Source organism: Ips typographus, linkage group LG2 (assembly GCF_016097725.1).
Source record: "Ips typographus isolate SLU linkage group LG2, UJ_Ityp_2.0, whole genome shotgun sequence".
NCBI classification, from domain to species: domain Eukaryota; kingdom Metazoa; phylum Arthropoda; class Insecta; order Coleoptera; family Curculionidae; genus Ips; species Ips typographus.
This window is the reverse complement of record NC_138423.1, coordinates 7,907,729-7,929,409: the sequence shown is the minus strand read 5'-3', so window position 1 is coordinate 7,929,409 and position 21,681 is coordinate 7,907,729. Positions and strand designations below refer to the sequence as shown.

Genomic DNA, 21,681 nt, shown 5'->3' with positions numbered 1-21,681 from the left:
CGCCACATCGCCGAACAGCTGATTTCACTGTGTTGTAAAGTCTGGTTTTTCTACCAAATCATCGTACATTTTTCGAACTTCCCGGTTTTCCGACAAAAATTGTGAAATTTCCGAAAATTTTATTTGTTATTTATACTATATAAGCCATAATCTACATGTTAATATACTAAAACGGATTACACCACATCTAGTATATGTGGTATGTGAATCGTATTACACTGTATAAGTACGTCGACTGTCAAAATTCATTCAAAACTATCAACAATGTCAACGTCAAAGTGCCCTTGACAGTTGCCCCATTTTTTATGCGCTTCATAAAAAGTGAGCATCCACTCCTGTCAAATTGCATTCAGCTGAACAAATTATACTGTGAAAGTCTCGAAATCTGTTAAATAACCATGGCTCAAAAGCTTCAAGACATTAAAGATCAGCTTAGTAAAGCTTTAAGGGACCCCAGCAAACCATGGACCGCGTTGTTCGACAAAGCGGAACGATCTGGCCTCGACCGACTCTACTTTTTCATAGGTAAGTTCAAATTTGTCCCTAATTATAGTACAAAACTGGTTTTTTAATTTACCAAGTCTGTGACAACGTGGTTTTTAGCTGGCATATCTCATATCAAAGGTTTTTGTTATTAATATTCATTTTGTACATTGGTTTGTGGACAAAAGGTTTATCACCAGATATCTAATCAACCTGGTACTATAAATATCTTTTTTGTGGTTTTATAAAATCCTTTTAAGGTACCATCTTTTGTCAGTTGTTAACTTTTAACCAAGTGCTCCAGATAATGGATATTAATTCAATTATTAATCAATCAGTGAGTAGAGCTAAGGAATTTTTCTTGGACGAAAATGAAAGCAGAAGATATATGAAAGGTGACTTGTAGCTTGTAGAATACCATGTGTCTATCCATATGTTCAAAGTAATGCAATGAGTGGTGATTTTTGACCAGTTATTTTCCTCACATATTTGTTTTGATATTTAAGTTGTAAGAACTACCAATCACAACAAAAGTTTCCAAATTTGTATTTATTAATATTTGCACTTTAGTTGCAGATAAAATGTAGCAAGCAATAACAGTTCACAAGGTTATCTTACACACACACATTAAGTTAATTCAACAATTGCAATTGTTTAAAGTCCCCTTTCTATTAATTGAACTAAATATCATGCTAAAAACTGATTGAAATTTCAAATTTGACTTTGGTAGCTAATTTTTCCTGGTATGCTTTTGGATGCTGATGAATATTGTCTATTATTATTGAATTTAGTCATGAAATTGATGAGTCATTACCTGTGACATTGCACAAGCATTAGACAAACAATGTTTTAATGGCTAAGCTCCATTTAAAATATATTGTAATTCTTTTAACAAAACAACCCATAATTGTACCTGACTTGGAAGAATTTTACTATGTGTAGTATTATTACTATTAAATACAACCCAACATTATTATAAAGTATACTTGTTCAAGAATATAATATTTTTTTCTTCCAAACTTTGATAAAAAGCTTTTTCCTAGCAAACAGATTTTTTTATATTTTTGACATTGTAGAGTGGTAGAGTGATTGAATCGAGGTGTAAACCACTGAGTAAAATTTTGTACACTAATTCCTAATATGCCAGTAATGCCCAGTAATTCCTAATAATTAACCTAACCTAACAATACCTACTAATTTCCTGAATTATTACAACTGGAGAGTCTAAAAAAACCTTTTTTAATTAAAAAAATGAAAATAAGAAAATTTGTGTGCAACAAATTAACCAGAATGGGACACCCTGTATATTTTTGTATTCTACGTCAAATTCTAGACATATTTCGTGTATTAATGTCATATACCTATCTGTATCCCTTTCTGAGATATTTACCATTTTATGTAAAATTGATATTTTTGGTCTCCAAAACATTTTTGGTTCTTGTGTTTTGTCATGTTAGACAAGGTTTGTTCAAGGAATGGGTGCAGAAAAACGTCAAAATTTATAATACAGTGTGGTCAAAAAATCAGTTCTGAAAAAGGACAAAAAGTCTAGTTTTTCAAACACAACACATTCTTATAATTCTATCTGATTCTCTGTTCAAAATTAAAAAAGTTTGTATTAGGCCACTTATTTAAAAAAAATCACTTTTTAAATTGATACATTGAACCACCCTGTAACTGTCAAAATTACCGAATTAATGAAGGTTAAAGTAGTATTTGTCAAATTTAGTCAAGACTGTCTTTATTGTCACATACAATACTTTGTATAACCTTTTATATGTCAATGGATAGAAAATAAAATGGGCTCTGAAAAAAATATGGCCGCCTGTAGGTTGCTTTGTTTGGCGGTCAGAGGGCTCCAAAGCTAACTAATAAGTTCTTTAAAGAAGGATTTTTTTTAAAATTAGGCAGATACGGCCCTGATATTTGGCACAAACCTAGCACAATGATTGCCAAATCTAGAGTAGTAGCAAAACTGTAGAAATACAATCATTAAGGTCGATTTTCGCTTGCACTAACTGACCAACCTAACGCGCAAAATCCATTAAGATAATGGCGGTGTTTCAGGCAAATTTGATCCTTACGAAGATTATCATTTGCAAAAACAGTTTTTCAAAAAATTTCAAAGCATTACGTCGTGGCCGATCTAGTAAGTCACGTGACCGTGTTTTCCTAATTTTCTTTCGTCAAATTAGCCTTTAACCAGTCAAAAAATGTTTACGGTGCATTCTGTCACTAAATCGTAAATAACACACTTGGATAGCCAATGAAATGAGCTTTCTAAAAATATCCCTATTTGGGTTGACAGGTTAGACGGTTTGGCCGCTAGAGGGCGTCAAATTTGACCAATTTTTTTTTATCACTTTCTTGGTGCATCCTTTTGTTTAATCCTCAAAAACTCGGTTAATTGCACTGTTTTTGGTAAAGTTTTATACGTCAATGGATAGCCAATGAAATGAGCTTTCTAAAAATATCCCAACAGGGGTTAGTTAATAGGTTGGACGGTTTGGCCACTAGAGAGCGTCAAATTTGACTCATTTTTTTATGACTTTTTTTGGTGCACATTTTTCGTTCAATCGTCAATAACTAGCTTCTTTGCTTCACTTTGTATAAGCTTTTATATGTCAATGGATTGCTAATGAAATGAGCTTTATATTGACGTATAAAGTTGATTGATTAGTTGTACGGTTTCGCCGCTAGAGACACTCAAAATGATTGAAAGTAAAATTACAAAATTCATAATTTTTAATATAATAATTTAGACCTTTTTAATTTTATTAATAATACTAATTTAATGCCCAGTAATTCCTATTTATTCATAGTAATGTTGACAATTCCCAAGTAATGCCTACTAATATACATCGGTCGGGTACAGTCGCAAAGTTATTTGTGGTACAATTTGTGGTTCTTTCTACTAGTAGATTTTCAAATTAAATTTTGAATTTGATATGGGCGATGCTAGTGATGGTAATGAATATGAAATATAAATGCTCTCAATATCGAAGAAAAGGGAAAAGTGAGAAGTTTTTCCGTTGGATCGATAGATTTATCAAGAAAAGAAATCGAAGCCATCATAGGAATTCCGACAATAAACGACATTTCAAAAATGTTCTCTGATAAGAGGAACAAAATTTTAAAATTTACTATTTTAGAGGTTTGGAAACATTTTGAAAACTAAGAATAAATACAAATTTTGCTGTGTTTTTACTGTAGAATGTTTGACTTTATTTTTCTTAAAGAGGCTCTTTGCAAAAACACCTTAATACACAATCTTGCAGATGATGAAATTGTCTGCAACATTTTATTATTTGCACTTTTATAGCTCCTCAAATAACAGAGAAATACACTCAGTCTAAATGGAGTTAGTTTAAAAAAAAGCAGTTTGGTGCACCCTGTCTCCTTAAGGGCAAAAACACATTAATACAATCTTCATCAGAAGAATCAGTTTCTGCAACCAGTGGACTAAGTTTACATCCACTCAGAACTGAATAAACGAGGTCACAACTAAATTGGTTCTAAAAATGCGCAATTAAAAACAAAAATTGAGTGATCCTTGGAAGGATAAATATGTACTTTATTTTTAATAATTATATGCAACACATTTACTGCGCACAGTATAAAATAATCAAAATATACTAACTATGAAAGAATTTGATTGGTGGTTTTGTATTATACAGGGTGGCACAAAAAGATGGGATCTTTTGAAGAAAGGAAAACTTATTTAGGGTGCTAAATGTACACTACAACATTGGAAATTAAAGGAAAAATCAATTTTTGAAGATTACATCGCGAAGATGATGTCTGTTTTGCCGGATGCATTCAGCAAGTCTCCTCTGTAATTCTTGTTTTGAGTGAGGGTCGGGTTTTGGGATGTGTATTGTAAACTACACTCTTTCAAGTAACCCCATAAATAAAAATCGCATACTGGTAAATCGGGGGAACGAGGCGGCCAAACCACATCACCGTTCCTGGAAATGACGTGATTTCCAAACAGGCGCCTGACCGCTGCCATTGATACTGTTGCGGTATGTGCGGTTGCTCCGTCTTGCTGAAACCAAGTGTTTTCCATGTCAATGCCATGTACACTGTGAATTTTTGCAGCCAGAAATGTCTCGAGCATGGTAACATAACGCTCAGAAGTTACTGTCACTGTGTTTCTCTGATAATCTTCAAAAAAATACGGCTCTATTACCCCTCGAGCAGAAAGTGGACACCATACAGTAACCTTAGGGCTGTGCAGAGGACGTTGATGAAGAACAGCAGGATTTTGTTGTGCCCAGTAGCGGCAGTTCTCCTTGTTAACGTAGCCATTTAAGTGAAAATGACCTTCCACTGTTCCATGGCTACTAAATCTCCAGTGCTGCTGTACAACTTGCCTCGCTCTTCGCGTGTCTGTGCAACTCGCAGCGCTGCCAACATCACATCCAAAAGTTCCCATCTTTTTGCGCCAACCTGTACTTTAAAAAAGTCTCATTTACGAGTCATTTTATGATAAATAAACGATTTTTTGAAGATTTGAGATAGAGTCCAATTCAAAAATCTTTCAAAAATTTGATCATTTAATTATCTATTTTATGTTCCAAATTCTTTTTGGTACTGTTTGTTTTCTCCACTTTTATTTTTAAATTGTTTTTACGTTCTGGTATTTTTTACTGTTTTTTTTTATTTTGGTTAGTTGACAGTTTTTGCATTCTTTCTCTTTTACTAGTCTGGTTCCATTTACTTAGCTAGTATAGAATTGGTACTAACTGTAAGGTCACCAAACCTGAATTTGTTTCTATTTTTATTTGTGGGATGGTCTAAACCGCCTAATTAATGAAATACCAATAGAAGCAAAAGAACTCTTAATTTTACAGGTCGCATGCAGCAAAGTGAAAGTACAGTTTAGGAGCAATTCTTATAGCGAATTTAATCATTACGCATTTGCAAGCCTTGACACTGGATTTTTCAAACTGAAAGCAGTTTTAAAGACCTAAAAACAGTTCAGAGTTTTAAGAAACGGAAAGGTCAAGTAAAAAAACGTCAGCTTTTATGAATATAAAGTATTTAAGACTAAAATATTGAGATGTGTTTTTAAATTATGAAAACTCAGTTCAAATTCTTCTGATGATATTTTTTGGTGGTTGTGGTTTTTCAAATTATCTGAAAACTATGACGACTAACTACAAAAAAAGTTTTTAAGTCTCTCAAGTCAATTTTCAAGACTAAAGTCTTTCAATTTATCTGGAAACTATGAAAACTGGCTACAACATTTTTTAAGTCAATTTTCCTGTTTTAAGTTGGTTTTTGAACGTAATTACTAAATTATCTCGTAAACGAAGTTTCAATCATCAGAATTTTATAAGAGATACTTTTTTTTAAATTATAGGTGGTATAGCTATTGTTGGATTATGGCTAGTGTTCGGTTTTGGTGCCCAACTGGTCTGCAATTCCGTGGGATTCCTCTACCCGGCTTACATGTCGATCCATGCTATTGAGAGCCACAAAAAGGATGACGATACCAAATGGCTTACGTACTGGGTGGTCTTCGCCTTATTCTCTGTCATTGAGTATTTTGCTGACCTTATTGTGGGCTGGTTCCCGTTGTATTGGCTCATTAAGGTAAGAAGTCGGTTACTAATCTAAAGCTGAACCGTTTTAAAATTTTTCAATTTTTCCAAACATATTCCAAAAAACTGGGAATTGCATTTAAGTAGATACAGTATGTGTCAAGTTATACAGGGTGGTCCAGTTTTAAGTGTCAATAATTCACCATTCGATAGCCAATCAAAAAATAAGTTGACTTGCATTATGTAATTTTTCTGAAAAACGTTTTCTAAGGAACCTACAGTCCTTCAAATTTCAATTTAAAAAATCGTTTTATAGTGTAAAACTGAACATTCAAGACTTGTGAGAGTCCAAATTTGTACTGAATAGTCTAAAAACTTGCTATTTACTACTAGGAATAGTCTTATAAATTGTTTTCTCAAACTGCCATCCTGGTCGAGTGTCTGAAACTGGATTTCAAGAACTAAAACAGTCCGGAAATCAAGACAAAGATTGTATTGTGCATGAAACTCATTTTTTACTTCTAAAGATAATCTAAAAGTTGACTTTTAAAGCTAGAATTGACTTTACTAGGACTAAAGAGAGTCCAAAAGTCTACTTTCAGGACTTCAATTGGTGTACAACTCAATTTTCGAGACTGGAACAAGTCTAGAAGTAAATTAAATTTTCGGACTATTTCATTTATAAAAATTAGTTCTCAAGACTAATATCGTAGCATTTGATACCAAAATTGTTTTATTACACAAGAAACTTGACTTTTGGAAATAGACTTAAACTCGATTCTTCAGTCTTTAAAAGCACTAAAAACAGTCTGAATTTCTTAGAGATGCTACAATTTATGACACCTATGATGAGTGTAGAAGTCAATTTAATACTAAAGCAGCTTGAAATAACATTTTCAAGACTATGGACAGCGTACAAACTGGCTTTTAGACCTGATAAGTCAAAAAATGTTTAGCACTGAGGTGTCTAGACGTCAATTTAATAGTGACAAAGCTTTGAATGCCATTTTAAGAGAATGAAGAATGTGAAAATTGTTTTTAAGTTTGCTGTGTCAATAACTTGGTAAAGATAGTCTTGAAACTCGATTTTCCAAGCTGAAAGCAGTTTTGAAACACTAAAAATAGTCCAGAATTCTGAGAAAATTAAAAGCAAAGTAAAAAGCAAGAAAAGTTAGTTTTCAAGACAATTTTCATGAAGCTAATGTCAATGTCCTCTATCTAAGACTATTTTCAAAACTAAAATATTGAAATTTGTCTTAAAAATTAAAACTTACTTCAAATGCAAATTTTAAGCTTCTGATATTACTTTTCATTAGTTCATAGTCACTTTTTGGTGTTCAAGTCAATTTTTAAGGTTGAAATGTAAGAATTTGTAGTAAAAAATTCTAGAAAAAGTAGTTTTTTATGTCTACAAGTACAAATCAATTTTCAATATTAAAGTCTCTCAATTTGCATGAAAACTGGTTACAAACACAATTTTTAAGCTTCTGAAATCAATTTTTATCTTTTCTCAGTCAATTTTCAAAACTAAAGTCTTTCAGTTTGTCTGGAAACTATGAAAACTAGCTACAATTAAATTTTTTAAGCTTCTTAAGTGAATTTTCTGTTTCCAAGACAATTTTTAAGTTGGGTTGGGTTAGTTTTGGGTCTTTGAAAGTAATAATTGAATTATATCGTAAAAGAAGTTTTAAATCAAAATTTTATAAGAGATAATTTCTTTTTCATCGTAAACAATGAAATTAAAAAAAACACGTAATTTTTGAAAAATATCTAGAGACGTAGAAGGCAAAAACATTAAAACCATCTTGACAGTTATGACAAAAAAACCGATTTTTTAAACAAAAATTTGAAGGAGTGTATTTTCCTTAGGAATCATTTTTCAGGAAAATTACATAATGCATGTCAACTTATTTTTTAATTGGCTATGGATTGGTGAATTATTGACATTTAAAACTGGACCACCCTGTATAAATATAGTTAAGTAAATAGACAATTAAACTTAGACTCCCAAAGACAATAGACAAAATTCTTATTTAGAATACTACGTTACGACAAAATATGCTATTTAACTTGCTCTTGGATAAATAAAAGTTGGAGAGGAGATGATAGTAAGTCAAAACAGCAAGTTAGAAGAGATAAAAGTAATAACAAACTTGATGACATAAAAATCAAGGCAAGTTTGAACAACAAGAACAAAAGAAAGATTTTTATAATTAATGAAATGAAGAGTGAGATGGAAACTTTTGATGAGAAAGTGATCCATACCATTGAAGAAGTTTTAGGCGAGAATTTACCGTACAATTTTTGTACAATTTTGTACACTAATTCCCAATAACTAACCTAACCTAACAATAGCCACTAATGTTCTGAATTAAGTAAATATTCGTGCAACGATTTAACCGGAAGTAGATATCAACTACTGCTTAGTTTAAATGGGACACCTTGTATGTTATTGCATTTTTGGATTCTACGTCAAATTCTACACATATTTCGTGTATTAATGTCATACACGTTTTTCAAATTGAACACTCCTTATTCTTATAACTTTGTCTGATTATCTGTTCAAAATTAAGGTAAGTTCGTATTAGGTAACTTATTTGAAAAATGCATTCTTTAAATTGAGACATTGAACCACCCTGACACTGTCAAAATAATCGAGTTATTGAAGGTTAAAGTAGTAGCTTCCAAATTCAGTCAAAACTGTATTATCAAACAACTCCTTTATTTGCAACACTTTGTATAGACTTTTATAAGTCAATGGATAGAAAATATAATGGGGTTTTCCAAAAAAAAAAATGACCGTTTGTGTTGATAGGGTGCTTTGTTTGGCCGCCAGAGGGCTCCAAAGCTAACTAAACGTTTTTCTTGACTGTAACCATAGACTAAATGATAAGTATAGGCCGCATTCGTTTTCAAGCTCAATGGAGCGAGCAGAGCGTTATTGACGTCACAATGACGTAATTTGACAGTTGGTTAAATTATGCTTCTGCTAAATTACGTCATGGTGACGTCAAAAACGCGCTGCTCGCTCCATGGAGCTTGAAAACGAATGCGGCCTTTGACAAACAGTGGCAATGGAACTGAAAATTAATTTAACTAAGCAGCATGAGATGGCACCACTAAACGCATATTCGCGTAATTTTGAAGCCAGACGCAGCAATTCCAATCTTTTGACTGTTGGAAAACATCAGTTTTAAGGCGGCGTTGTCTAGTTGACAAATCACATTTTTTGTTTTGTTTCTAGGCAAGAAATAACAGATTTTGTGTGTGTTTTCTTTAATTATTGTGTTTCACTTCGTTTTTTTTTTAGTTTCGTTATTTGTTATTAGTTTATTTTTAATATTCATCAAGGGGGGTTATTTTATACTTAATACATTACGAATTCCATGTTTAATCTTAAAACAGTCACGTGACCATTTGTACCTTAAAATGAGTCACGAGGTTTAAAACTAAAAAAACGGTCACGTAATCTTTAAAATTAAATTTAATTATTGAAAATACTCACGTGACCCGTCAAATAATATTTTGTCATTTACAGTCACGTGACCGTTAAAAATAAAATTTGATTATTGAAAATCGTCATGCGACTTTATGAACTGTAAAAAGAGTCACGTGACTGTTCAAATAATATTTTTAACATCTAAAACAGTCACGTTACCTTTAGGATTCCGGTTTGACGCCAACACGTTTTTAATTGAAAATGCATTATAAAGAGAGTAACGTGTGTCTGTATCGTCACGTGACCATTTGCACATTAAAAGGAGTCAAGTAATTTAAAAAATCTCAGTTCAAACTGAAAAACGGTCACGTGACTCTTTAAACATTATTTCGCTATCTACAGTCACACGTGACCTTCAGGATTTGGGTTTGACATTAAAAAAGAGTCACATGACCTTTAAAAAATTGTTTTATTTTTGAAAATCGTCACGTTACCATTCGCGCATTATAAGGAGTCAGATGACTCTTCAAATAATACTTTGACATCTAAAACAGTCACGTGATCTTTAGGTTTTCGTTTTGACGTTAAAATAATTGAAATTTGTCACGTGGCCATTTGCACTGTATAGAGGGTCACGTGTCTTTAAAAATATCAGTTTAAACTGAAAAACGATTACGTGATCTTTCAAATGACATTTAAAACTGTCATTTTACATTATAAATTTTATTTTTAATCTTAAAAGAGTCACGTGACCTTCACGATCTGTTTTGACGTTAAAAAAGTCGCTCGATTTGAAAAAAAAATAGTCTAAACTTAAAAACTGTCACGTGACGTTAAAAATGACATTTTAATCTTACAAATAGATACGTGATTTAGTGTATCAGTTTAAAACTAAAAAACGGTCACGTGACCTTCAGGATTCTGTTTTGACGTTAAAAAAGAGTCCTGTGACTTTTAGTCTTAAAATAAATCGAATCTTTATTCTCGATATCCCAAACCAGAAATTCTTATCTTGTTCAGTTTTCAAAATACGAGAAATTTAACTGAAATTTATTTGAAAAAATCAAGCTTTCTTACGCAGTTCAGATGCGATAGCAAAAAAAAGCGAATTATAGGAAAAACTGCAAAAGTTGGCAACTATGTCTGCAATGACGAGCTGTATTAGCGCCATCTCTTAGAGTTTACCTACAACTGAAGCCGCCGAAATACATTAGGAAGCGTAAACGGCTTCCTTTTTGGGTGCCACCCTAATTACATTGCGCTGGTTGCCTGTACTTATCATTTAGTCTATGCTGTAACCAGTCTAACTTCTTTGAAGGATTTTTTTTTTAAATCGGTCAGGTACGGCCCTGATATTTGGCACAAATCTAGCACAGTGAGTGTCAAATTTAGAGCCGTAGCAAAACTGTAGAAATAAAATCATTAAAGTCGGTTTTCGCTTGCACTAAGTGGCCAACATAACGCAAAACCCATTGGAACCAGTAGTGGTGTTTCAGACAAATTTGACCCTTACCAAAAATTGTCATTTGCAAAATCGGTTTTTTAAGAAATTTCTATGCATTACATCGTAGTAGACCTAGTAGCTCAGTGTTTAATACCGTAAATAACACGGGTATTTGTAACACTTTGTATATGTCGATGTCCAATGAAATTTCCATTGACGTAAAAGTCGGTTGGTTAGTGGTACCGTTTAGCCACTAGAGGGCGTCTCTAAATTTTTTTGTGTATCTTTTTGTTTAATATTTCAAAACACGCTTAATTGCACTATTTTTACTAGAGTTTTATACGTCAATGGAATGAGCTTTCTAAAAATTTCCCAACTTGGGTTAATAGGTTAAACAGTTTGGCCGCTAGAGAACATCAAAGGTGACCATTTTTGTATGACTTTTTTCGTACATCCTTTTGTTCAATCTTCAATAACTCGTTTATTTGCACTATTTTTAGTAGTGTTTTATACGTCAATGAATAGCCAATGAAATGAGCTTTCTAACAGTCTAGATAGGTTAGACAGTTCGGCCACTAGAGGCTTTTTTGGTGCATTCTTTCGTTCGTTCAATCTTCAATAACTAGCTTATTTGCTACATTTTGTATAAACTTTTATGTGCCAATGGATATCCAATGAAATAAGCTTTCTATTGACGTATAAAAGTTGATGGGTTAGTGGTACGGTTTTGTAGCTAGAGAACGTCAAAATTTTTAAAAGTATAATTACCAAATTCATAATTTTCCATTGTATTCCAACCGAATTCATTGAAACTACCAAACTTTATTTATGTTTAAATTTGAATGCTAGATGTATAGAAGGAAGGAATTTTTTTTATAATATAATTTAGACTTTTAATTTAGACTCCCAATTCTATTAACAGTTTTCGAAATACCAATGTACCTCCAGTAATGCTCATTAATTCCTAAAGTTTGTACGCCATAATGCCCCAGGGGTTTAGCCCTCGGAATTTACAAACATGTGACAGTGGCCGATACCAACTTTCTTATTTTAAATACAACCCCCTGTAACGGGTTGCCCATATTCGACGGACCCATGTTTTTTTAAAAAAAATCAAAGAAAAAAATAAAAATTTGGCGGTTGGCAATCTTAATCATTTAATTTGTTCCAAGTAGATTTGTTTACATCAATTTTTGAATATGATATCTCTCAAATGGCCGCCTCTGGCGTTGATGGCGTATTGTGCCCTTTTTGCAGCATTTTCCATCGTTTTCGCCAACATTTCGGCCGGAATAGCGGCTATTTCTTCACGAATGTTGTCCTTGAGCTCTTCTACGGTCCTTGGCTTGTTAACGTAAACCTTTGACTTCAAATATCCCCACAAGAAGAAGTCAGGCGGCGTCAAATCGGGCGAACGCGGTGGCCAGTCCAAATCACCACTTTTCGACATCAAACGGCCCGGAAACAATTTCTTCAGAAAATCGATTGTTATGCGACTTGTGTGCGGTGGAGCGCCGTCTTGTTGAAACCAGAACTGCCTCATACGCTTTCGACGAATAATTGGCATCACAAAATTGGTCATCATGTCGCGATAACGCTCCTGGTTGATGGTAACAGCATGGCCATTTTCATTTTGGAAGAAAAACGGCCCAATGACCGTTTTCGCACTAACGCCGCACCAAACTGTGACTTTTTCGTCATGAAGAGGCACTTCTTGAATCTCCTGAGGATTTTCAGTTGCCTAAATACGGCAATTTTGCTTATTTACGGTCCCATTCAATGTGAAATGGGCTTCATCGGACATGATAATTTTGTTCCAAAATTGCTCGTCATCTTCGGCCATTTCGATGACTCTTTGGGCCCATTCCAATCGACGAGGCTTGTCCGCAGGCAACAATCTTTGCGTCAATTGAATTTTGCACGGGAACAAATGCAAATCAACGCGATTAATCCGTTGTAAAGTGGACCGAGCCATGCCCAACTGCTGAGAACGGCGTTTTTGGGATGTTCTTGGGGATCTCTCAACACTGGCTCGTACGGCAGCGATATTCTCGGCCGATCGCCTTGGTCGACTTTTATTTGGCCTCTTCGGATTAGAAAGAGCCTCACCAGTCGAAAAATTTTCGTATAAACGCTTAATGGTGTTCTTAGAAGGCGCACTTTTCACATTTTTTAATTTTTTAAAAGCACGTTGAGTTTTCACAATTGACTTGTTCTGTTGAATGTAAATTTCAACTATTTCAGAGCGCTCGCGTGGCGTGTATTGTTCCATGGTAAAAATCTGCTTGGACTGACGCTTCAAACGCGGTATGTCATTAAGCGATCTGACATCTCTGTCAAAAGTTATGGCGTTGCCAGATGGGTCCGTCGAATATGGGCAACCCATATTATTAGTTTTTTGGATTCTTCAGAAAGTTCTAGACATAATTCATGTACAATGTCCCATACCTATCTTCAACTGTTTCGAAAATAAGTGTTTTCAAGGTGTATTACAAAAATTAACATTAAAAAAAGAAAATTATTTTATTTCACAAATAATGTAAAAAAACTTTTTCACTCGGGCGTGACTGATCTAATCGCAAGCGTGGTTCGTCTTTTTAAGTCATCTAAGTTGAGTGGTTTAGTTTGGTATACAATACTTTTGACATATACCCACAAAAAGAAGTCTAATGGCGTCAGATCAGGAGATCGTGCTGGCCATTCTATCGATCCGCGCCTCCCTATCCACCGATTTGGAAAATTTTGGTTCAGGTACTGCCGGACATTGATTTGGTAATGGGGCAGTGCCCCATCTTGCTGAAACCATAGTATATTGGCAGGAACTTGTGGGTTTGCTGGATCAGGATATAAGTTTGTCAAAGTTGGCACGACATTATTTTGGAGCAGTTCTAAATATTTATCTCCATTCAAGTTGCCATCAATGAAAAAAGGACCTAGGATATGATTTCCAACAATTCCTGCCCAAACATTAACTTTTACAGGATATTGCGTATGTTCCTCTCTCATCCAGTGAGGATTCTCATTAGACCAATAGCGGCAATTTTAACGATTAACATGACCGTGAAGTGTAAATGTGCTCTCATCAGAAAACAAAACATCTTCTAGTTGGATTATATTGTTATCTAACATTTCCATCATTTGTTCACAAAAATACGTTCTCCTGTCGAAATCGTCTTCCATTAGCTCCTGAGTTGGCATCATTTTATAGGGATGCATTTTACTTTCCTTTAATATTCGAAAAATTGATGTGTGGCTAATGTTGAACAGTGCTTTTCGACCAGAATTTTCTTGAAACTCAAGCATAACATCCAATTTCGTATTATCACTCACTGCATTGGCAGGTACTTTTTTTATTTGTCTCACATGACCAAGCTCGCCAAACTGTTTTTCTATTTTGCTAATTGTTCCTTGGGATATAGGCGGCAAATTTGGAAATTTTTCGTGAAATAAGCGAGAAACTTCCATTTGTGTCCGTGTGTTATCTCCATAACCAATCATTTGTAGAATGGCTATTTTGTGCATTTCTGTTAAATGAACCATTTTTCTGATATTATTACGTACAGTTAACGAAATTCAAGTGACAATAGCACTGACACTGATCACTATTGTCATGCAGACAGACAACAAGTTGCTAAGGCTATGAGTTTTATAAGAAAATAAACAAAACATTTCATTTCATATCAGTAAAACGCATAGTTAGTAGTTACGCATAGGTTTTTAAAAAAAATTATTTTGCCAAGAAGCGAATACAATGGATGGTACTAAAGAACTAACTATCATGCTTAACCTATATTTAATACATCTGCATTTGCTGAGTCTGCATGGGAACTTAACTAGCCAAGCAGTATTAACATTATCGTGGGAATGTAACTCCTCCCCTCTAAGATGAAAGCACATAACATAAAAATGTGGTTTTACTTTTTCAAAAAATGTCATTTTCGGGATATTCATTTTCCGGCACTTTTTTACAATTTTCCTGTAAATGAAGTACACTATTAGGGCTTGTGAAAACTACATATAACGCGATTGTCCATAAACTAACCCGATTCACATAAACACTGGTTGTAGCTTCTTGAAGCATTTTCTTCTGAAGTTGAAGGTTTTCTTTTAACTCATTGGTGGTTCCAATGAACCAATTGAATAACTCTGACTTGATAACTCATTGAAGATCCAGTGATGGTGGCTCGTATATTGATTGATTATTAGTAATCAAAGACAGTTCAAGTTTTGGCAAAGTAACTTGATTGTATGTCAATTGGCTAGGTTTGTGACTTTCTAACATAATCGATTGTATTTGTAATTTACAATCGATAGACACTTCAGTTAAATAGGATCCAAATAATGGAATTGTTGTTTTGTCCTGATTACAATCAGCGGTGCTAACAAGTCGTTTTGGTATGGTTACGATCCATTTTCCGTCGACAACTTTGGTAACCTGAGGCGTCGATAACTTCAACTGGAATGGATGACATGAAGTAACGTTCTGACTATGGCTGATTAGTTGAACTTCACAAGGTGGAAAGTTTTCTAATGTATTCATATGAGTGTTCTGACATAAGTAATTGTTGTCAATCATTTCTTCGCATTTCTCCTCCAAGTAAACGTATCTCCGGTCGTTGAGGGCTAAATACGGTTTATGTGGAATATTGACAATGAATTCTTGACCATTAGGCATAGGAACAGCATGCACGCTGAAGTATTGGTATACATCCAGTTCAACAAGTGGAAGCTCAATTATAAAAGTCAAATTGGTATTCTTTTGATAGCCTTTAATCTTTACTAATTTCTCGATTAATAGAATATTTTCTATATTTGCAGAAATTGAAGATTTTCGATTGACTGAACCTCTTTTAAGAACACTTTAGGATCCACCATCGAATTATGCATTATATTTAGTTTAGCAAAGGTTATCGCAATTTCTACTTTATCAAGAATATCATAAATTGATGATATTTGATTGATTAATATAAAAGTTGTGAAATAATATCTCAGATTGTCACCGAGAAGTTTTGCTTCTTTAATGCTTTGCTCTATTTGTATTATTCGTGATCTTAAAATTATTTCATTATGCGTAATATTCGATATTAAGCCTTGAAATGTATCAATGGTCGATTCCATTAACGTGATTTGATTAACTGCATCTGATTAACTTGCAGAAGTCTTATTTTCTGATCGATATTTTCCGCATCAGTTTGGTCCATATTTCCAGTGATACATTTTATAAATGATCCAAGAGGATTTAATAGGCCTCGTTTACTTCTTTTCATGTTATACATGGGCAAGATTTGGTGTATTCTTTGTCAAGTGTGTCATGTGCTCTTAAATGTTTTGACAAAGCTCTACTTTTGGTCTTAATTGATTGAAACTGGTTTATTAATGGTTCTAAGTTGACAGTTTAGCAAGCGAAAGTCCAGCTCCATAGCAGTAGGAAAATTATCTTCGATGTCTTCATGTAGATTAGGTTTTTTCTTAGTCTGTAAGTTCCAATAGGAGTCGCGATTTGTGTCTTCTCCCTGGTGTACTTATGACCTGGGGGACGATTCTTGTTCCTCGCTGCTCGCACCAAAAGGATGTAGGACGATTCTGGTTCCTTTTTCCTGGTCTAGGGGTGAGTTTTCAGGACCACCTTGAAGTTTCGCGTTTTTGGACGAGAATTTGCCACGAATCGTTAAAACAAACCGGTATAGATGCGCGATGCACAGAACCGTTGGCAAATCCTACCGACTGCGCCAGTTAGAATATCAAAAATGAAATTTAGGTTTTTAAAAAAAAATATTTTGCCAAGAAGCGAATACAATGGATGGTACTAAAGAACTAACTATTATCATGCTTAACCTATATTTAATACATCTGCATGGGAATATAAAATAGGCGAATAGCATGGGAACTTAACTAGCTAAGCAGTATTAACATTATCGTGGGAATGTAACTGCATTAATGATTTTTGCTTATTTTCTCAATATTAAGAGCGAAGAGGAGAAAGTTACCTTTCTACCAATTTTGCCAATTCTACCATACTTTTCTTATACGACTCTAAAATTGCTGGAAAAATAGAGAAAGGCTGTCACAATATGTGACCATAATTATGGTTTTTTTTTGCAGTGCGTTTTCATGGTTTGGTTGATGATCCCCACTGACTTTAATGGATCATTGACTCTCTACAACAAGATCGTCCGACCCTATTTCCTGAAACACCATGGGGTCATCGATGACGCTTTGGATAAAGTTAAGGAAAAAGGTAATTAATCCAGTAAACAGTTAAATAACAGAGATTAATTTGCAACTTTTTTTGACAGTCAACAAGGTGACAGAAAAATCTGATTAAACACCAGAAACGAAACAAAAACATCCATCATTTATAATGCTAGCTTGTGTGTGTTACAGAGGAATGTTATTTTGTCTATCGATAATAAAATAATTACGGTCGGTATCTCGGCTGCCTTATAATCGTCACTATTTTTATACTTATTGTGAATGTGTTTTTAAAAATATATACTGGAGATATTATAAATGGGTTACGATACTTTTAACTAAACGAATAATGCAACCAAGAAATGCAATTTATTAGTATTACGTCGCGTTAAGCTTGATTGTCTCTCGAAGAGACAACCGTCTTTCGTCTGTGTTTAGTTGTATCATTAGACTGTAGTTTAACCCTCCAATTTGTGCTTATTCATAATTTTTGTGGTGTTGTTTTTTTTTTCGCAGCTTGGAAGGTTGTTGAAAGAAAGTTTAAGTTAGTTTGTAATTAAAAAATATTTATCTCTCTTTTTTCAGGTTATTATGGTTTTTCATCGTTTACACCTCATTTTAATCGAATTTTTTTTTGCATATATTCTTTTTATTTGGTGACCAATTAATTCTCATAAATTTGTAAATGTTTCGTTTCTAGATTTAAAGTTTATACATTTGCTTATAGGCACGCACAAAATACAAATAAATGTTTCCGAAAATTTACTTGTGGAAATTTATTTATTTATCCTGTTCAATCCCAATGACGGTCCAAACTTGGCAAATAATTTGTAGCTCTGACTGTCATCTTTAATTGGTCACATTGTTAAGACAATCACTTTCGGGACTGGGTCGTTCCAAGGATTTCCTTTCTTGATCGAAACTCTCTCGAGAGTGATTATCTTGATTAATATCCATTCTTTCAAATAAAGACTACAAAAAAAAAGATCCCAGGGATGCCAAGTTATTTTATAAATGGAGAAATAACTAAACCTAAAACAAAACTAACCTAACTACTTTACTACAGTAACTCTTCTATTCCGACACTAACAAGGTAATTGTTTGGCGCTCAATGTTTACATACATGACTACCATTACTACTCAAATCAATCAATCAAAAATGTAGCTTTATTGTCGGAAACTTAAAGTCATTGACAAAGCCCTGAAAACACATACAAACACAGCAAAAAAAGAACTTCTTGAAGTGCCTATCCTCTGTGGATGTTGGCTATCACATTGGTCCAAATCACTCTATTCACCGCCGCTCTGAATAGTGCTGTTGACGTCATTCCGGTCCATGTTCGCAGATTTCGCAGCCATGATATTCGTCTGCGTCCTGCTGACCTTCGGCCCTCTATTTTTCCCTGTAGTATGAGTTGAAGAAGGTGGTATTTTTCACCTCGCATGATATGCCCAAAGTATTCCAGTTTTCTGCGTTTGACGTTTGGTAGGAATTCTAGTTGTCCACCGATGCGTTGCAGTACTGTGTCGTTTGATACATGGTGTATCCATGGGATTCTCAGCATGCGGCGATAGCACCACATCTCAAATGCATCTATGCGTTTAGATGAGGCATCAGTAAGGGTCCACGCTTCTGCCCCGTATAGGAGGGTTGAGAGTACATAGCATTTTAAAACTCTTATTCTGGTATGGATGTTGAGAGATAGACTGCACAGTACGTTACGCATCTTGTTGAATGTACCTCTTGCTCTCTCGATTCGGCATCTTATTTCTCGAGAGTGATCCCAATCCTTATTCAAGGTACAGCCCAGGTATGTAACTGTCTCGGCTACTGTGAGAGCTACATTGTTGGCGGTAAACTGTAAGTTTCCAATGGTGTTTTTACTGACAATCAGTATGTGTGTCTTCTTACAGTTTATGTTCATACCATATCTGTTGCATGCGGTCTCTACACGGTCTATGAGTCTCTGAAGTCCTTCAGCCGTGTCTGCTATAAGGACGGTATCATCAGCATATCTTATGTTGTTTATTATTTCCCCGTTTATCACAACTCCATCCTCCATGTTCTCCAATGCCTCTTTAAATAGATGTTCCGAGTATACGTTGAATAGAAGAGGCGACAGTATACAACCTTGGCGCACTCCTCTCCTTATATTAAACTCTTCAGATGTTTCGTTTTCGACCTGTACAATGGCTCTTTGTTGTAGGTATAGCTTTGATATTATATCTGTGTCTCTGTCGTCGATTCCTGATTCACGTAGGATTGAGATAAGTTTACCATGTTGGACTTTATCAAAGGCCTTTTCGAAATCTATGAAGCATGCAAAGACGTCTGCGTTGACGTCTCGTGCTCGTTGGATCAGGACCTGTATGGAGAACAAGGCCTCTCGAGTGCCGAGTCCTTTCCTGAAACCAAATTGTGTATCGCTTATTCTCTCGTCGAGTCTTCTATATACACGTGCTTGGATGATATTAAGGAACGCTTTTAGGATATGACTCATCAAGCTGATTATTCTGTGGTCAGAGCATTTAGTTGCATTTGCCTTTTTGGGAAGTGGAATGAATGTTGACAACAGCCAGTCATTTGGTATTTGTCCGCCTGTGTAAATCTTGTTGAAGAGGTTGGTCAGCAGTTTCATCTGTTCTGGGTCTAGCAGTTTGAGTACTTCTCCATGAATCTGGTCTGGCCCAGGAGCTTTGTTGTTTTTTAGTCGTTTAATAGCTGATTCTACTTCCTCCTGTGTGATGGTAGGTCCTTCTTCGCCGACTCTGACGGGCATATTATCGATGTTTTCGTCTCCGAAAAGTTCCTCCATGTATTGCTTCCATCTTGTAAGCTTTTTGTCAGTCTCGGTAATGATGTTGTCATTCGAGTCCAAGATTATTCCTTGACCCCGTCTTTGGTGTCTTCCTGTTGTTTCCTTTATTTTCTTATGGAGGTTGAAGCTGTCGTGTTTTTGTAGTAAGATCTCGATTTCGACACATTTTTCTTTTAGCCAGCATTCCTTGGCGTCCTTAATTGCTCTGAGGACTCTTCTGTGTAGTTCCTTGTATTTTACATTGTCTCTGTTTCTGTGTTGTCTTCTCTCTTCCATAAGTTCCAAGATAGAATCTGTCATCCATTGTTGTCTTTTTACCGTCCTATCCGGTCCTAGCTCTTCTTTTGTGATGGAGGTTATTGATACTTTTATTTTGTTCCATAGGTCTTCTATTTCTGTTTCTTGGTTGCTGTCTTCAAGTATAGTTTTGATTTCCTTGTTTAGCCTCTCCTTTGTTTGTTGGAGTACGTCATCCTGTTTGAGTTTTCGCATGTCAGCAACCTTTGAGGGTTTCCTTTTGTCTATCTTCTTCAATCGAAGTTTAGTACGAGCTAGTAGCAGGTTGTGATCTGACGGTATGTCCGCGCCTGGGTATGTCTTACAAGAGACCACCGCGTTGCGATATCTTCTATTTATCATTATATAGTCGATCTGATTTCTCACTGTTCTATTGTTGTTATCAACCGGGGATCTCCATGTGTATAGTCTTCTGGGCGGTAGTTTAAAAAAAGTGTTCATAACTGTGATGTCCATTTCTTGGCAGAATTCTATTAAACGTTCCCCTCTCTCATTTCTCACTCCCAGCCCGAAACCACCAACCACATCCTCAACCTTTCCCTGTCCGATCTTAGCGTTCATGTCGCCCAGCATTATATTAACTTCTTCCTTCTTTGTGTGTTTGAAAGCAGTTCTAAGCTGTTCATAGAACTCCTCTATTTCTTGTTCATTGCTTTGGGATGTTGGAGCATATGATTGTATGATGTTGAGGTCAAATGGTTTAGCCTTGATCTTGACTAGCGCGACCCTATTCGAAACAGGGATAAATCCTTTTACGGTCATGTTGGTTTGACTATTAAGAATTATTGCTACTCCGTTTTTGTTTCTAGTGGTATTGTCTCCAGAGAAATACATGTGATATTCGTTTATGACGCAGTGACCGGAATTTGGCCATCTTGTTTCGCTGCATCCTAATATGTCTATCTGGAGTCGTTTCATCTCTTTCACTATGTTTGCCGCCTTTCCGGCCTGGTACATACTTTGCACATTCCACGTGCCAATTCTCCTTTCCTGGTTCATTTTAAAGACATCTTTGGAAGACAACAACAAAAACAAAAAAAGAACATACATAATTATTACACTACACATACAATATGAATCACACATAATTACACCTTACAATTATTAAAATAAAAACAAAACTAAAAGGCAGTTACCCTGTATAAGAGAGGAGAAAGAGGATCAAAAACACAAACAGTGCTGCTTGGTCAATTTATGGCAGAACAAGGCCCCTTAAGAACTGGAGTAGAATTCGTCCAGAGAATAGTACGCCCCGTCATGCAAAAACCTCTCAGCCTCACGCCTAAATCCATGCGCAGATGGCTGGCCTCTCACGTGGAGAGGAAGGTTATTGAAAAGTCTCTTGCCACCGTAAATAAGCGACGACTTAATCTTCTCAGTGTGAGGAATGGGAAGCCTCAAAACGAATCTACTGCGAATCACCGAGCCGGAGCCCTCGGATAACTAACTGACCCCCAA

The 21,681-nt window shown here is 35.1% G+C and overlaps 2 protein-coding genes across 3 annotated transcripts; one reads left to right on the top strand and one right to left on the bottom strand.

Moving 5' to 3' along the window:
- The first annotated feature begins 308 nt into the window (after positions 1-308).
- On the top strand, positions 309-17,872 carry ReepB (Receptor expression enhancing protein B). Of its 2 annotated transcripts, none has more exons than XM_081972060.1 (4): positions 309-525; positions 5,852-6,084; positions 17,018-17,153; positions 17,212-17,872. In XM_081972060.1, exons 1-4 carry the CDS (start codon positions 399-401, stop codon positions 17,238-17,240), a joined length of 525 nt encoding a protein of 174 aa, XP_081828186.1. In that variant the 5' UTR covers positions 309-398; the 3' UTR covers positions 17,241-17,872. The 2 variants fall into 2 exon arrangements, with proteins under 2 accessions (XP_081828186.1, XP_081828187.1); XM_081972061.1 differs by lacking the exon at positions 309-525 and adding an exon at positions 729-878.
- A 482-nt stretch (positions 17,873-18,354) lies between these two features.
- Positions 18,355-21,222, bottom strand: LOC145740577 (uncharacterized). Its single transcript, XM_081996126.1, has one exon. It carries the CDS (start codon positions 21,220-21,222, stop codon positions 18,355-18,357), a length of 2,868 nt encoding a protein of 955 aa, XP_081852252.1.
- Between the last annotated feature and the right edge of the window lie 459 nt (positions 21,223-21,681).

What these genes read in the sequence shown, in the direction of transcription:
- ReepB (XM_081972060.1), top strand. Translation starts at nt 399, where the DNA reads ATGGCTCAAAAGCTTCAAGACATTAAAGATCAGCTTAGTAAAGCTTTA. An exon ending in CGTTGTATTGGCTCATTAAG is followed by an intron (nt 6,085 to 17,017) that starts GTAAGAAGTCGG and finishes TTTTTTTTGCAG; the next exon opens with TGCGTTTTCATGGTTTGGTT. An exon ending in GGATAAAGTTAAGGAAAAAG is followed by an intron (nt 17,154 to 17,211) that starts GTAATTAATCCA and finishes TTTTTTTGACAG; the next exon opens with TCAACAAGGTGACAGAAAAA.
- LOC145740577 (XM_081996126.1), bottom strand. Translation starts at nt 21,222, where the DNA reads ATGAACCAGGAAAGGAGAATTGGCACGTGGAATGTGCAAAGTATGTAC.